Genomic DNA, 18,410 nt, shown 5'->3' with positions numbered 1-18,410 from the left:
GTGTGATTCCCCTATAATTGGTGCACACTCTCCGGTCCCCTTTCTTGAAAGAAACCACCCCAGTCTTCCACTCCAGAGGCACTGTCCCCAACCGCCACGCGATGTTGCAGAGGCGTGTCAGCCAAGACAGCCTTACAACATCCAGAGACTTGAGATACTCAGGGCAGATCTCATCCACCCCTGGTGCCTTGCCACCGAGGAGCTTGCAAACCGCCTCAGTGACTTCGGCTTGGGTAATGAACGAGTCCACCTCTGAGTCATCAGCCTCCACTTCCTCAATGGAAGATGTGATGGTGGGATTGAGGAGATCCTCGAAGTATTCTTTCCACCGCCCGACAATATCCCCAGTCGAGGTCAACGGCTACCCACCTGCACTGTAAACAGTGTTGGCAGAGTACTGCTTCCCCCTCCTGAGGCGCCGGACGGTTTGCCAGAATTTCTTCGAGGCCGACCGATAGTCCTCCTCCGTGGCCTCACCAAACTCCTCCCAATTCTGAGTTTTTGCCTCCACGACTGCCCGAGCTGCGGCATGCCTGGCCTGCCGATATCTGTCAGCTGTCTCAGGAGTTCCGGAGGCCAACATGGCCTGATAAGACTCCTTCTTCAGCTTGACGGCATCCCTTACTTCTGGTGTCCACCACCGGGTTCAGGGATTGCCGCCACGACAGGCAATGAGACATGAGACTTTGTGGCCACATCTCCAAACAGCCGCGTCAACAATGGAGGCAGAGAACATGGTCCACTCAGACTCAATGTCCCCCGCCTCCCTCGGGAGCTGGGAGAAGCTCTCCCGGAGGTGGGAGTTAAAGACCTCCCCGACAGAGTGCTCGGGCAGACGTTCCCAGCAGACCCTCACCATACGTTTGGGCCTGCCAGGTCTGTCCGGCTTCCTCCTCCGCCAGCAGATCCAACTCACCACCAGGTGATGATCAGTTGACAGCTCAGCCCCTCTCTTCACCTGAGTGTCCAAGACATGGGACCGGAGATCAGATGAAACGACAACAGTCAATCATCGACCTCCGACCTAAGGTCTCCTGGTGCCACGTGCACTTATGGGCACCCCTATGCTCGAACATGGTGTTCGTTATGGACAAACCGTGACTAGCACAGAAGTCCAATAACAAAACACCACTCGGGTTCAGATCGGGGAGGCCGTCCCTCCCAATCACGCCCCAATCACAATGAATTCTGAATTATACCAGCGAATTCTAAAAGAAAATGTCTTGACATCTGTCCATGAACTGAATCTCAAGAGAAGGTGGGTCATGCAGCAAGACAATAACCCTAAGTGTTCTGCCCTGAATATGTTTAATATGTTTAAAAGACACTCAAAATGACTTTGAAATGTTGATTTACTGTTTTTTTTTTACCTTTTTATGTATTTGCGGCGCTTTTATTTTGAAAAATCTCTCGACTAACCAGAAGTAAAAACGTAAACGAGAGGAAAACGTGTGTGTGCATTGTCTCACGGCCACATCAATGCAGTTAATCTCTCAGAAAGCAATGGTTGTAAGTGTTACACATTGTTTACAGGTTTGATAAGATGTGTTAATATCTTTTATGGGTATTTTGTGTATAAAAGTAGCAGTATAATGTCGTGGCTTGTGTGACAGCAGTGCGTATACTTGCCTGCTAATTTGCCTTGTTTTCTAGCCTGCTGTGCTAATAACTGTTGAGTTAATATCAAGCAGTTGATACTGATATTTACATGGTTGTTTATTAAGATGTTTTTTTTGTACTTTTCTTTTCTAGTTTTACACCAACTTCAATGCAGTCAGAAATGTTGACTTATGTGTGAGAAGATATTAAAGGAGCAAGCCGCTCACTTCCTGGCTCTTGAATAAGGAGTTTGGCTGTCTGTTTATCTGTGTTCACGCAAGAGCAAAACACATAGAGAGAACAGTACGGTAAAAAAACATATCATCAGAGGGATTTGCCTGCTGCAGTTATGGAAGCCCAGACAACACAAAAGGATGAAAAGGCAGCGTCAGTAGCCAGCTCAAAGTGCACATCTTCCTCCAACCATTCAGTGGCTAGCGCTGCTGCTAAGGCCAGAGCTGCAGCTGAAGCTGCACGCACCAGAGTCACATATGGGCAAAAAGAGTTGGAATTGAAAAAGCAGAGAGCCAAATTGGATTTGGAAAAAGCTACACTAGAAGCAGACCTAGAAGCACTAGAACTTGGAAAAGCAGTTGCAGCTGCTAATGCAGAGACTGAGATTTTGGAAGCTGCAGCACAATCAGAATATGAGGACTTAAGCAGTGTCATCAGGAGTGACGTCTCACCACATTCAACAGCGAACAGAGGCATATCTGGACCATCAAGCTCAGACCAGCTTCAGTCCTAACACATCTGCCCCAGACACACTGTCCTGTCCCCATATCAAAGAGACACAGCCACTGACAAGGCAGGAGGCCCCTGAATTAAGCCCCATCCACTGCCATGATGGTCAACCCACAACACCAAGATACACAAAGGCTTCTGCTATTACTCCAGCTGCTAACATGATAAACTTTGTTAAATATCTGGCACGCAGGGAGTTAGTAACCACAGGTCTTACCAAGTTTGATGATCAGCCTGAGAGCTTCAGAGCATCCTCCTTCCTTAACACCACTCAAGACTTAGACCTAACATCTGGTTAAGAGTTAGATCTCCTAGTAAAATGGCTAGGAAAGGAGTCATCTAAACACATTAAAATAATTCGAGCAGTACATGTCACTAACCCTGAAGCCGCACTTCAGATGTCTTGGACAAGGCTCAGAGAGTGCTATGCCACCCCTGAAGTCATAGAGAGTGCTCTATTCAAGCGGTTGGACAATTTTCCTCGTCTCACTTCAAGGGAGAACATTAAACTAAGAGAACTTAGTGACCTGCTCATGGAGCTGCTCTCAGCCAAAGATGATGGATACTTACCTGGACTCAGTTACCTTGACACACCTCGGGGCATTAACCCCATCATTGAAAAGCTGCCAATAAATCTACAAGAAAAATGGCTGTCTACTGGGTCAAGATATAAATAACATTATGCTGTAAGTTATCCCCCATTCTCCTTTGCGGACTTTGTCAATGGTGAGGCAAAAGCTAGAAATGACCCCAGCTTTGTCTTGATGAACAACAGCCACACTCATTTCCGTAATGAGAGGCCCATAGCAAAGCATGATGGTGTGAGAACGACTATAGCCGTCCATAAGACAGACTTGTCAGCAGCAGCAGGTTCAAACTCAATGTATAGAGCAGAGATGGAAAAGAAAAACAGTGGTGACTCAGCTAAATACTGCCCACTTCACAATAAATCTCATCCTCTGGAAAAGTGCAGAGCCTTTAAAATGAAGCCGCTGACAGGACGCAAAAGATTGTTAAGAGAGCACAGACGATGTTTTAGGTGCTGCTCTGCTATTCACATGGCCAAAGACTGTTCTGTGGAGCTGAAATGCTACGAGTGTGAGAGTGATCGACACTGCACAGCCATGCATCCAGACATACACCTCTCACCAGCAGTGTCATCTGTGACCGAGCCAGACACAGAGCAGCAAAACAACACGCCTTCAGAGGTTACCTCAAGGTGCACTGAGGTCTGTGGAGAAGGCCTCCCAGCACGATCTTGTGCAAAGATATGCTTGGTTCAAGTTTTCCCACAAGGACAAAAGGAACGCTCAGTCAAGATGTATGCCATCCTTGATGACCAAAGCAATTGCTCGTTGGCTAGAGCTGAGTTTTTCCAGCTCTTTGGTATCCAAGGCGACCCTTCACCCTGCCTGATGAGAACTTGCACCAGCACTGTTGAAATGACTGGAAGGAAGGCAGTCGGTTTCCAGATACAAGCAATAAATGGTGAAGTGTGTCTAGATTTACCACCACTCATTGAATGTAATGAGATTATGAGCAATCGATCAGAAATCCCCTCACCAGAGGTTGCTCTTTCCCACGCTCACCTGAGACCCATGGCACCTCACATCCCAGAGCCTGATCCTGAGGCGCAGATCTTGATCTTACTAGGGAGAGACTGCATACGTGTCCACAAGGTGAGACAGCAAATCAATGGGCCCCACGATGCACCTTTTGCCCAGCGTTTGGATTTAGGGTGGGTGATAGTGGGGGAAGTTTGTATTGATAGTGCTCACAAACCCACTGTAGCCATCTTTAAGACCAACGTCCTGCAGAAAGGACGTCCGTCCGTCCTATCTGACGCCCTGTCAGAAACACATCAGCATCAAAGAAAAAGTGGGCTATGGCAAGGAGCACAGACCCAGCACCTCTACTCATCTTTCCAGCTGTTCTGGCAACGGTGTGGCGGCTCAAGACAAACTTGGATGCAGCGTGTTCATGAGAACAGAGAATGATGATAAACCTGCCTTGTCTTTCGAGGATGAAACGTTTCTGGAGGTCATGGAAAAGGAGTTCCACAGAGATGAAAAGAACAGCTGGACTGCTCCCCTACCTTTCAGGTCCCCCAGGCCACGCCTTCCAAATAACTGTGCTCAAGCCCTCTCCTGTCTCCACTCCTTGCGGCGTATGCTAAGCAAAAATCCTGAAATAAAAGAACAGTTTGTTGCCTTTATGGAGAGGCTTTTTTTAACGGACATGCTGAAGAAGCTCCCCTTCTTCCTGAGAGTACAGAATGCTGGTACTTACCCATTTTTGGAGTGTACCACCCCCAAAAGCTGGGTCAGATACGAGTTGTGTTTGATTCGAGCGCACAAGAAGGTGGCATCTCTCTTAACAACGTCATGCTTTCAGGCCCTGACTTAAATAACTCACTCCTGGGAGTGCTGCTCAGATTCAGAAAGGAGCTTGTTGCACTGACTGTTGACATCCAACAAATGTTCTATGGATTCTTGGTGACAGAAGACCACAGAGACTATTTAAGATTCCTCTGGCACAAGGATAACGATCTGACTAAGGAGGTGATGGAGCTCAGGATGCGAGTACATGTGTTTGGGAATAGCCCTTCGCTGGCAGTTGCCATATATGGCCTCCGGAGAGCTGCCCAAGAAGGTGAACAAAAGTATGGCTCTGACTCTCGCCACTTTGTTGAGTGACACTTTTACGTGGATGATGGGCTCATCTCCCTCCCATCTGAGACTGAAGCCATTGATCTGCTCAAGCGTACTCAAGCTTCGCTGGCAGAATCAAACCTGAAACTGCATAAAATCACCTCTAACAGTGTCACAGTGATGCAAGCCTTCACACCTGAAGACCTGGCTGCAGGCCTGAGAGACCTGGGCCTCAGCAAAGAAGAGCTTCCAGTGCAAAGAAGTCTTGGTTTGTGCTGGAACATAGCCTCTGACACTTTCACATTTAAAATGGCAGTCAACGACAAGCCATACACCTGCCATGGAGTGCTATCCACCGTCAATAGCCTCTTCGACCCATTGGGCTTGGTTGCGCCAGTGACCATCAAAGGGCGAGCCTTGCTCAGAGAACTTTCTGCCAACATCCACGAGTGGGACACTGAACTTTTTTCAGACAAGTTAAACAAATGGGAAACATGGAAAGAATCATTAAAGGACCTGAGTGCCCTACATCTTCCCCACTCATACATACAACGATCTCTCTCTAGTGCCACATATACAGAGTTATGTATTTTTTCTGATGCGTCAAACTGGGCAATAGGGGCAGTAGCTTACCTCAGAGTTGTCATGACAGATGGACAGTGCTGAGTTGGCTTTGTGCTCGGAAAGGCTAAGCTGGCTCCTCAACCCGAGCCCACCATCCCTCGCCTCGAACTGTGTGTAGCTGTGCTGGCCATCGAGATAGCTGAACTGATCCTTGACGAGCTTGACCACAAACCAGATGCAGTGAGGTTCTATTGTGACAGTAAAGTTGTCCTTGGTTATATATACAATGAAACAAAGTGATTCTTTGTGTATGTACACAACCGTGTTCACCGTATACGCAAGACAACTTCCCCTCAACAGTGCCATTGTGTGTCTGCAGGTCAAAATCCAGCTGATCTGGCCACCAGATCCGTTCCAGTGTCTCAACTTACCAACAGCAGGGCCAGAGTTCCTCCATAAACCATTTCTGGCTGAAACACAAGAGATCTTTAAGTTGGTGGATCCCGAAACAGATGCAGATGTGAGACCTCAACTGACCACCCTTGCTACCTGCATTAGTGAATGTAAACTTACCTCAGGACGCTTCCAACGCTTCTCCACTTGGGGGTCTTTGCTGAGGGCAGTTTCCTTCTTGATCCATCAAACTCGTTTGTTCAGATCTGACTCACCAGCTACATGTAAAGGATGGCATTGATGCAGCAGACTTCATACTCCAAAAGAGCTGACAGCAGCCAAGTGGGTCATACTTAAGTCTGTTCAAAGGGATGCTTATCCAGAAGAGTACACTGCACTGCAAGAAGACAGAACAATTTCAAGAACAAGCGCAATCCTGAACCTCGATCCTTCCATGAATGATGGCCTCTTATGGATTGGAGGACGTCTGAGACATGCATCAATCAGTCCAGAGGTGAGAAATCCAGTCATTCTCCCGAAACAAAGTCATGTCACAACACTACTGGTGAATCATTACCACATGAAAGTTGAACACCAAGGGCAACAATTCACCGAGGGTGTAATCAAGGCTGCAGGCCTGTGGATTGTTGCTGGCAAGAGGTTGATAAGTTCAGTCCTTCATCGTTGTGTCACCTGCCGCAAGCTGAGGGGAAGACTTGCGGTCCAAAAGATGGCCGACCTCCCTCCAGAGCATCTGAGCTCATCAGCGCCATTCACCTATGTAGGATTAGACATTGTTGGCCTCTGGGAGGTTCTCACCCAACGCACCAGAGGTGGCGCAGCTCAGAGCAAGCACTGGGCCATACTTTTTACATGCATGAGTACCAGAGCTGTGCATGTAGAAGTCATAGAGTCGATGGGTGCAGCCAGCTGCATTAATGCGCTCCATAGGTTTTTCGCTTTAAGAGGGCCAGCGAACAGCTGAGATCAGATCAGGGCACAAACTTTATCGGAGCCAGTTCTGAACTGGGCATGAGACCGGATGATCCAAAGCAAACCAGCACTTTAAAGTACTTACATGAGAATGGTTGCACATGGGAATTCAACCCCCCGCATGCATCCCACATGGGAGGGGTGTGGGAGTGCATGATTGGCGTGACCCCGAGGATACTCGATTCCATGTCGCTGCGAACCAAGTGTACTCACCTGACTCATGATGTGCTCTGTACTTTAATTGCAGAGGTGTATGCTATAATCAACGCCAGACCTTTAGTCCCGGTCTCCTCAGATCCCTCCTCTCCAATGCTGCTGACCCCTGCTATGCTCTTAACCCAAAAACCAGGTGTGTCTCCTCCACACGGCAATTTTGGGGAAAAGGATCTTTTCAAGTGTCAGTGGAAACAGGTGCAGGCACGTGCTAATGAGTTTTGGAGTCGATGGAGAGCTGAATACCTCCATACCCTTCAGCCAAGGCATAAATGGCGCACAGCATGTCGCAACCTGGAAGTCGGAGACATTGTGCTACTTAGACAGAGTGATTCCCCCCGCAACGAGTGGCCAATGGGTCTGGTCACATCTACCAGTCCAAGCGGTGATGGGAAAGTCCGCAAAGTTGAGGTCAGGACAACATCACATGACAAAGTAAAGACATTCTTAAGGCCTATCACTGAGGTGGTCTTACTCCTGGCAAAGGAAAGCCAGAGGTCAGATCAGGACAGTTAAGTTTTAAGTAGCATCAGTAAATGCCAGACAGGGAGTGTTCTGCCCTGAATTGTTTAATATGTTTAAAAGACACTCAAAATGACTTTGAAATGTTGATTTACTGTTTTTTACCTTTTTATGTATTTGCGGCACTTTTATTTTGAAAATCTCTCGACTAACCAGAAGTAGGAACTAAAAACGTTAACGAGAGGAAAAACGTGTGCGCATCGTCTCATGGCCGCATCAGTGCAGTTAATCTCTCCTCAAAAAGCAATGGTTGTAAGTGTTACGCATTGTTTACAGGTTTGATAAGATGTGTTAATATCTTTTATCTGTATTTTGTGTATAAAAGTATCAGTATAATGTCGTGGCTTGTGTGACAGCAGTGCGTATACTTGCCTGCTAATTTGCCTTGTTTTCTAGCCTGCCGTGCTAATAACTGTTGAGTTAATATCAAGCAGTTGATACTTTGATACTGATATTTACATCGTTGTTTATTAAGACTTTTTTTATTTTTCTTTTCTAGTTTTACACCAAATTCAATGCAGTCAGAAATGTTGACTTACGTGTGAGAAGATATTAAAGGAGCAAGCCGCTCACTTCCTGGCTCTTGAAGGAGGAGTTTGGCTGTCTGTTTATCTGTGTTCACGCAAGAGCAAAACACATAGAGAGAACAGTACACCAAGCACACAAGTCATTCTACCAAAGAATGGCTCAAGAAGAATAAAGTTAATGTTTTGGAATGGCCAAGTCAAAGTCCTGACCTTAATCCAATGGAAATGTTGTGGAAGGACCTGAAGCGAGCAGCTCATGTGAGGAAACCCACCAACATCCCAGAGTTGAAGCTGTTCTGTATGGAGGAATGGGCTAAAGTTCATCCAAGCCAGTGTGCAGGACTGATCAACAGTTACCGGAAACATTTAGTTGCACTTACTGCTGCACAAGGGGGTCACACCAGATACTGAAAGCAAAGGTTCACATACTTTTGCCACTCATAGATATGTAATATTGGATCACTTTCCTCAATAAATAAATGACCAAGTATAATATTTTTGTCTCATTTGTTTAACTGGGTTCTCTTTATCTATTTTTAGGACTTGTGTTAACATCTGATGATGTTTTAGGTCACATTTATGCAGAAATAGAGAAAATTCTTAAGGGTTCACAAACTTTCAAGCACCACTATACGTCATGTCTGGTTCACACTCTGTAGCATTCTGTATATGATATCCATTACTTTTCCCTTGTGGAAGACTGGGTGGAAATGAAAATTTATCTTTTCTGTGTTGTTTTTATGTCATACAATAACAAATTTTGTATGTTAAAGGGGTTCATGACTGAGAGTAAGTAACCTCCAGAAGTATAGATTAAGCCATCAAATAAACTAAAATAAAAATCTATCCAAATGTGGACAAAAGCATCCTAATTAATTCTTTAAAGCAAGACAGGCCTTAGTTGCCTTGCCAAAATTCAAGGCAAAACTGAATTTTTGTATTTCTTTTTCTCAGGGTCTGAAAGGCGACCCAGGACCTGCGGGCCGACCTGGACCGAAAGGTGATAAAGTAAGTCACATAGTGAGTCGGACTGTGTTGTCTTTACACACATGCACACTCACACACAGGACTGATGTATACTTCTGCCCGGATTTCTCTCCAAGCATGTCAGGACATTGTGTGGACACAGTAAAGTCTTTATACTGGCATGTAAACGTGAACATATGCTGTTTGGGGCAATGATGCATGAAAAAAAATTGCATTACTCGTGTTTGAGCATCATAGGTGCAAGGACCCTATTGGACTCATAAAGATTGTTAGGGCCTAAGCACCATAAGTGCAGGAACCCTGTTGAATCCAATCCATAAGGATTTTTTTTCTTCTTCATGACTTGACCATTTGAGAGAGTTCCCATGGGTGAAAATTCATGAAACAGTGCCACAATTTATAATTAAGTCTTATGCCTGGCATATAGTTTCACATACATGCACCAGATTTGGTACACGTGGGTCTCCCAAAGATAAATACATTTGTATGATGCTTTTCTTTAGCCACACCCAACGGGAAGTGAGTTGTTTTGGATTTTGTGCATTTTGACATGTTACATTTTGAAATGCTTCTCTTTGACAGTTCATCAGATTCACGTCAGATTTGATATACATGATTTTAAGATGTTGCTGATGTTAAATTATGAAGGGATTTATGATATCTTGCAAGGCATTGAAATGGTGGTATATTTTATATATGCAGTGACTTGCAAAAGTATTCATCCCCCCCTTGGTGTTTGTCCTGTTTTGTTGCATTATAAGCTGGAATTAAAATGGATTTTTTGGGGGGGTTAGTACCATTTGATTTACACAACATGCCTACCACTTTAAAGGTGCACATTGTTTTTTTTAATTGTGACACAAACAATAATTAAGTTGAAAAAAACAGAAATCTGGAGTGTGCATAAATATTCACCCCCTTTTGTATGAAACCCCTAAATAAGAGCTGGTCCAACCAATTCACTTCATAAGTCACATAATTAGTTGATTAAGATCCACCTGTGTGCAATCAAAGTGCCGCATGATCTATCACATGATGTCTGACTGAATCAACTTGTTCTGGAAGGACCCTGACTCTGCTACACTACTAAGCAAGCAACATGAGAACCAAGGAGCGTGCCAAACAGGTCAGAGACAAAGTTGTGGAGAAGTATGGATCAGTGGTGGAAGAGACTACATGTAGCATTGATGCCCTTGCCGTAGTTGTCCCCCTCATCAATCAGGTAGAAGACAGACCATCCACTTGACTTATTGGAGACGATGAAGATGGAACACTTGCAGCAAGTCAAGAAGTACATCCGACTGGGTTGTTGGGGATTTGTTGGGTAATGCGCCTGAGAATTGAAGGAGAGATTAAAGTCAAAATGCCAGTGCATAGTATCAACATGATGAACAAAGAGTGACACTTAATGTGGCACTTAATGCAGTTAACTTCTATCTTGATTATTAAAACCCACGTGCTACAGGTAGATAGATTTATTAAGGTAAAATTACATACAAATAGGACAATATATTAATGTACAATTGAACTAAATACATGAAACTAAAACCAAGGACAGCACAACAAAGTGTAAAACACTTATTTCCATTGTGGTCCAAAGAAAAGTGAAGGTAGTCAAAACTGTAGTGCAGTGTAATATCATGGGAATTCTGTGACTGGCCAGGTATCTTCTGATCAGGCTGCAGCTCAGCATAGGTTGTAGCAGCATAGCCGCACTCCTCAGCGGCCTCCAGGTACAATTCGTGCACCTGAGCCTTGGTAGTATCAGAAGGTAGCAACATGACCGTGAAGTCCCTGTAATTGGGCAGGCAGCCTGGTAGTGGCATGGTATGTTGGTCTGCATAGTTCCTTATGAACTTCCTCATGTACTCGGTCTCTACTGCAACAAGAAATAAGCAAACAGAATGACTCCCAATACTATTCTAGGACTATTTTATAATTTCAAATATAAGTGGTGATAATTAATAATGTATATGCTGTAGGCACAAAATATTGTATGCTTAGAAAATAATTTTTTCAGACATCTCAAATGAAACAGGAGTCACCTAAAAAGAGTGTGTGCCTTGGTAGTCTACTGGTGTTGCCATGGACACGTGGGGCGAGGCCGTCCTCATCCAGTGACTTCTCAAGAGCCTTCAGGATCTGCACATGAAACCCATGCAGGAATGCAAAAGTTTCCCTGGAAAATAATGAAATAAAACTTTACTTTAAAGGCAACAAACATGCAACCATTATCCTAAGAAAGCTGTAGGTCTACAGCATGCACAATTTACACTTACTTGTAGCACTAAAGCAAAACACCTTCACTTTGTTTACCTGCAGATCTGTTTGCTCTGGAAATGACAGATTTTTATTTGTTTAAAATTTTGAAGACCATTTATCATTTTCGTTTCACTTCACAATTATGTGCTACTCTGTGTTGGTCTATCACATAAAATCTCAATAAAAAACTTTTAAGTTTGTGGTTGTAAGGTGGAAAAATGTGAAAGTTCAAGGGGTATGAATACTTTTGCAAGGCACTGTACATAAATGCAACCAGTACATTGTTTTATCAGTCAACTTCAACGACAAAATAAAGTTTATTGGAAATTCAGCATGAGAAACTCAAGCCACGCTCAGTGACCAAATTAAGCACATCAATTTTATAACATTTTTACCAGCTACTTACAGGCTATGTATGCTGTTATGCTAAGCTAACCTAACACTAACAATGTTACTAGTGTAATGTTTGTGTACTAGTAAATAGGTCTACTATTCTATCGCATTACACAAATAGGCATTGACCATGTAACATGTTGACAGAGTAGAGCTAACAGTGCCAGGGAACATCTCTCGATTACGTTCATTATGTCTTATATTAGATATGGTTAGTTTTTTTCTTTTTTATCAGACATCTAGTTTTAGGTTTGTTTACCTGACGTTTCGACGTACATAACCGTCGTCTTCCTCAGAGTGTCACCGGATGTTGTTGGTGACGCATCTTATCAGCTGATGTTTCCGAAGGCGTGACCTTCCTGTCTGGTTTGACAGGTCGGTCACGCCTTCTACTGTCTGTTCGTCCCCTGCAAGATGGCACTCCAGGTATGGGAGAGCATGTATGCTCCCTCATCCCGGTTGATGGTCCTTGGGCTTCGCTTTCAGATCTCCATGGCCTCCCTGATCCAGCGCTGATGTTTATTGTCTTCTGTGCGGATGACTCTGGCATTCCCCCAGTGAGAAAATCACATTATGGACTGGGGGAATGCCAGAGTCATCCGCACAGAAGATAATAAACATCAGCGCTGGATCAGGGAGGTCATGGAGATCTGAAAGCGAAGCCCGAGGACCATCAACCGGGATGAGGGAGCATACATGCTCTCCCATACCTGGCGTGCCATCTTGCAGGGGACGAACAGACAGTAGACCGACCTGTCAAACCAGACAGGAAGGTCACGCCTTCGGAAACATCAGCGGATAAGATGCGTCACCAACAACATCCGGTGACACTATGAGGAAGACGACAGTTACGTACGTCGAAACATGTCAGGTAAACAAACCAAAAACTAGATGTCTGATAAAAAAGAAAAAACTAACCAGTGCCAGGGAACAGCTTACCAAAAATTTAATTATCTTCTGGTCTCGCTGAAAGCCAGTCATTATCCTGAGCATGTTGGTCATCATTGCCAGTGATGTCATCTAACATCAAATTTTCAGAATCAGAGTCCGGGTAGTCAAAGTAGGTCACAACTGTTTCCTGCAGATGCTTGGCATTGCTGGGATAGTACTCACAGGGTGCAGCTACTATCAGATTGACCCAGTCTCACCCACTTTCACTGACTGCGGATGATACAGAACCTTGTGAATCCATCAGGAGGCAATCTCGACTGTAGATTATTGGCATATTTCCCAGATTTGTTGAGTAACAGACCACAAAATTCTGCTCAGAAGGTCAAGAAAACACATAGTGAACTATTAGTACCACCAAGGAAATGTTGCATGAAAACTGCACTCGCATGATCAACACATTTTCACTACAAATCAAAATGCCATTCGCTGATTTTTATGGGGTTATTGTCATTTTTTTCATTTCAAAATTCACCACACATTCTCTATTGGGGACAGAGGGGACAAGCACCCACATCTTTCACAGCCATGCCTTTGTGTGCAGAATGTGGGTTTGCATTATCTTGTTGAAATATGCCTGGAAATTGTCATCTTGAAGGCAGCTTATGTTCCTCCAAAATCTCATTGTGCTTTTCTGCATTAAATGTTGCTATCACAGAAGTGTTAGTTACCTTTGCCAAGGGCACTGACAAAACCATGATCGATCCTGGCTTTTGGACTTCTTGCTGGTAACAGTCTGGATGGTCCTTTTTGTCTTTGGTCCAGAGCACATAACGTCCATTTCTTCCAAAAAGACTTGGAATACTGCTTCATCTGACCACAATACATGTTTCCACTGTATGATGGTCCATCCCAGATATCTCTGAGCCCAGAGAAGTTGATGGCAATGCTAGACACAGTTAATATAAGGCTTTCTCTTTGCACAATAAAGTTTTAACTGGCATTTGTGGATATAACTCCTGTATTATCTTGCTTAACAAAGGTTTGCCAAAGTACAGTACTCCTGAGACCATGTGGTTATATCAGCTACAGATGAATGACGGTTCTTGATGCATTGCCATCTGAGGCATTGGAAGTCACGGGTGTTCAGCTTAGGCTTACGCCCTTGCCCTTTATGCACCAAAATTCCTTCAGATACCTTGAACTGATTAATGATACTATGCACCATAGATAGTGAAATATCCAAATCCTTTCATATCTTTAATTGAGAAACATTATATTGTAAATATTTTAATAATTTTCTCACATATTTGTTGACAAACTGGAGATCCTCAGCCCATCTTTGTTTCTCAAAGACTAGGTCTTTCCCGGATATACAATGGATATAAAAAGTGTACACACCCCATTAAAATAAGTTTTTCTGATGTAAAAAAATAAAATAAAATGAGACCACAATAAATAATTTTAAAACTTTTCCCACCTTTAATGTGACCTATAACCTGTACACTTAAATTGAAAAACAAACAAATCGGTTAGGGAGAAAAACATTTTTTTAAAAAAGTACAATAAGCTGGCTGCATAAGTGTGCACACCCTTAAACTAATACTTTGTTGAAGCACCTTTTGATTTGATTATAGCATTCAGTGTTTTTGGGTAGGAGTCTATCAGCCTGCCACATCTAGACTTGGCAATATTTGCCCACTCTTCCTTGCAAAAGCGCTCCAAATCTGTCAGATTGTGAGGGCATCTCTTGTGCACAGCCCTCTTCAGGTCACCCCACAGTGTTTCAATTGAATTTAGGTCTGGGCTCTGGCTGGGCCATTCCAAAACTTTTTTGGGGTAATTTTCATGCTGGAAGATGAAATTCCTCTTCATCTTCAGCTTTCTAGCAAACACCTGAAGGTTTTGGGCCAAAATCAACTGTTTTAACTGTTCATGTTCTCTCCACCTTGACTAAAGCACCTGTTCCAGCTGAAGAAAAAGAACTCCAAAACATGATGCTGCCACCACCATGCTTCACCATGGGTATAGTGTTCTTTTGGTGATGTGCAGTGTGGTTTTTGCGCCAAACGTACCTTTTGGAATTGTGGCCAAAGAGTTTAACCTTGGTGTCATCAGACCATAACACATTTTCCCACATGCTTTTGGGAGAGTTGATGTATTTTTTTGCAAAATTTAGCTGGGCCTGGATGTTTTTCTTTGACCCTACCTCATAGTCCAGACATATGGAGAATACGGGAGATTGTTGTCACATGTAGTACACAACCAGTACTTACCAGAAATTCCTGCAGCTCCTTCAGTGTTGCTGTAGGCCTCTTGGCAGCCTCCCTGACCAGTTTTCGTCTGGTCTTTTCATCAATTTTGGAGGGACATCCAGTTCTTGGTAACGTCACTGTTGTCCCATATTTTCTTCACTTCTTGATGGCTGTCTTCACTGTGCTCCATGGTATATCTAATGCCGTGGAAATCTTTTGGACCCTTCTCCTGACTGATACCTTTCAACGGTGAGATCGCTTTGATGCTTTGTAAGCTCTCTGCGAACCATGGCTTTTGCTGGAGGATGCAACTAAGTAAATGTCTGAACTTTATTTGGGGTTAATCAGAGTCATTTTAATTGATGGCAAATGTGTACCCAAAAAGACTGAATGCTGTAATTAAATCAAAAGGTGCTTCAACAAAGTATTAGTTTAAGGGTGTGCACACTTATGCAACCAGCTTATTGTACATTTAAAAATATATATATTTATGTTTTTCTCCCGAACAGATTTGTTTGTTTTTCAATTGAATTGTACAGGTTATAGGTCACATTAAAGGTGGGAAAAATTTTGAAATTATTTATCGTAGTCTATTTTTTTTTACATCAGAAAAGCCTACCATTTTAACGGGGTGTGTACACTTTTTTTTTATCCACTGTATATAAGATCAAAAGTACTGGATCCAATGCAACAAAAAATTTATTGTTGACACTTTATTGTTCAGCATTGTATTGTTTATACTTCAGGTGTATTTTGAAGTGTATTACTCTAATTAAACAATTTTATTCTGAAATTGATTAAACCCATGCAAGAAATGTTACAACATCAAAATATTTCCAACTGGACATGTCCCTCTACCAACTAATAAGCGTTCATCAAATCCATAGCAATGCAGATACACTCAACACGTCGTTAGCTTGTGACAGAACAGCACAGTGGTACATTTCTGCACACCACATTTTCCCATGATCCCCTTCTCTGTGTTGCAACAGAAATATACTTTAAAACTGAAATATAAACCAGGCTACACATGCACAAACACACACTGCATGCTTCTGTTTTTAATTACTGTTTGGCCGGAACATTTCTGATGGCTTTTAATTTTCATAATTCAACAAAGCAACATCACTTGTGTTCACAGACAACACTAATGAAATTATGTATATGAAATCATATATGAATCTTTTTTTAGTATTATAGTATTTATAAATACAAGGAAGATGAGTTAAATAAAAGACACTGAGTTAAATTAATAGACACTTGCTGGACACTACGTAGCAATGGAGAGAAGAGGGAACAATACCAGTGAGGTTTCGATGAAGAATGTTGGTAATTAATGCTATTTAAAAGGAGACTTTGAGCCTCATTATAGCTAACCCCCCCATGATGTGATATACAGAAATTGCTCTTTCATATACAGCCCTTCTTTATTATTTTGTCAGTTAGATTGAACATAGCTTATGACTAAACTCTGACCTATTGTTTTAATAAAGATACAACAGCTGACTCATGACAGTGTGATTTGACAAGGATTATGCAACACACGGTGCCTGATCATTATGGATCTCTTAAGACAGTAACCCTACTTTTCTGTGTGCTTTTCCCCCCAACCAGGAGCACACTGATATACATGAGAAATATTGTTGATAGTCTGTGTCGCAATACTTTCCTCAAAGCAGAAAGTGTAAACTAGAGGAGATTAAATGGATGTCCACTCAATATGTAACATTCTTCATACAACACGTCTTTTTGTTAACATTACAGAGCTTTTACTGTCTTTTTGCGCGAGTATGTCTGGGTTCTGTTAAGACCTCTCATATTTTATGACAGGACAAAGGAAGAAGAGCCTCACTACTTCTTAACAGTGTCAGAAATATTAAGCCTACAGAAAAAAAAAGTTTAATAATAATAAACAAGAATCTCAGTATTAGATTAATTATAGGTCATAGTTTGTTTCTGTACCTTTACATTTGAAAAAAAGAGGGAAAATGTCTTCAGGAAAAGGAAGATGTCATGGTGCCAGAAAAAAAATAAACTTAAAAGCCTGAATTTAAAAGCATTTACACTCAGAGTAATGTTTTTGACATCATTCCTTGGTGTAATCACCTTTTAAACCCATCTATTTATACTATGAACTATATCTATGAACATTTTTCCTACATTCATGTAACTTGAAAAATTTCCCTCTTACAGGGAGATGCAGGCCCCCCAGGACTTTCTGTAAGTATGTCTTGCACCATTTCATAGAACATGTATGCTCGTCAATAAACTCCTCTTCATAATGTTGAGCTCTAATATTCTGATCTTGAGGTTTTTATTTTTATTTTAAATTTGTGTTGGACTGTTTGTATTTGTGCTCTGACTTATCTCAGTTATGACTATTGTTCTCACCAAAATGTTCTTTGGTCTCACATGATTTGCATTTTTTAATACGCAATGAGCTGCACTGCTGTATAATGAAGTAACTTCTACAAAAGTGGTTGTTTCTGTTTTATGAAGACAACTGTAAATCAAGGCTTTTGGGCCTAATTGAAAGTGGGCAGTCTGTATTGACTAATGGCATTAAAATGCCTAATTAGGAGCAGTGTGCATAATACTTTGCATAACACATTGTGCATAATATATTTTCATCTAGTTGAGGACATTAAAAGCATAATGATAAATCATTTGCACCTCATAATGGGGATCTATCTCACTGCCATCACTCATTAGATACTAGAGTAAAGACTGTCAGTTTATATCTCATACACAACATTTGTTCTAAGGCATTTATGCATTTAGAGGATATTTATAAGGTATTGCTAAAGCATTTCATGCATTGAATTTACTTTTACAGGGTTAATTGAGGTCAGCTTCAGCCTCAAATTTGGTTCAGCATCCAACCTTTTGCCAGACATTGCAATCTGGACATTGAAGCTACTTGGTTGGAAATTACATTTCCCAATCATAAAAGAAAGATTTGTTCAACCTACTGCCCAGATAAAGCTGCTTATAACACATATAAGCCCTTTCTGGAAACAATGCTGGTGTGAGCTTCAACTAAGGGTATCAAGATGCTATTTTTAGGTGATTTTAATCAAGATATGTTACATAAAAGACCGTCAACTGATGCTAGAGATCTCTGCCAGCTTTTCATTACTTATCAATTGCCTCAGTTAATCAAGGCTCCTATACATATCACAGCCCATTCTAGAACACTAATTGACCATATATACACTACTGACACTGATAATGTCACCACATCTGGAGTTGTTCAATGTTTGATCAGTGACCATTCACTAATATTTTTAATTAATCGAGCTAAGAAACAGCAAAGCCCTCCCAAGACTATACATTGCAGGAATTACAAGAACTATTCAACTGAGAAATTTCTTGCAGATTTGCATAATATCTCTTGGGATGGGCAGCACGGTGGTGTA

At 42.4% G+C, this 18,410-nt stretch overlaps 1 protein-coding gene across 1 annotated transcript in view; it reads left to right on the top strand.

The window, feature by feature from the left end:
- The window catches only part of LOC132882507 (collagen alpha-1(XIX) chain), a 740,050-nt gene that overhangs the window by 200,322 nt on the left and 521,318 nt on the right, over positions 1-18,410 (top strand). Inside the window, exons 13-14 of the mRNA XM_060915622.1 lie at positions 9,161-9,214; positions 17,185-17,211. Coding sequence (XP_060771605.1) covers positions 9,161-9,214; positions 17,185-17,211 — 81 coding nt within the window. The remainder of the gene's footprint in view (positions 1-9,160; positions 9,215-17,184; positions 17,212-18,410) is intronic.

The sequence above is a fragment of the Neoarius graeffei genome, chromosome 3, assembly GCF_027579695.1.
Source record: "Neoarius graeffei isolate fNeoGra1 chromosome 3, fNeoGra1.pri, whole genome shotgun sequence".
In the NCBI taxonomy this organism is placed as follows: domain Eukaryota; kingdom Metazoa; phylum Chordata; class Actinopteri; order Siluriformes; family Ariidae; genus Neoarius; species Neoarius graeffei.
Note: the sequence above shows the minus strand (reverse complement) of the source record. Positions and strands in the feature narration are given on the sequence as shown.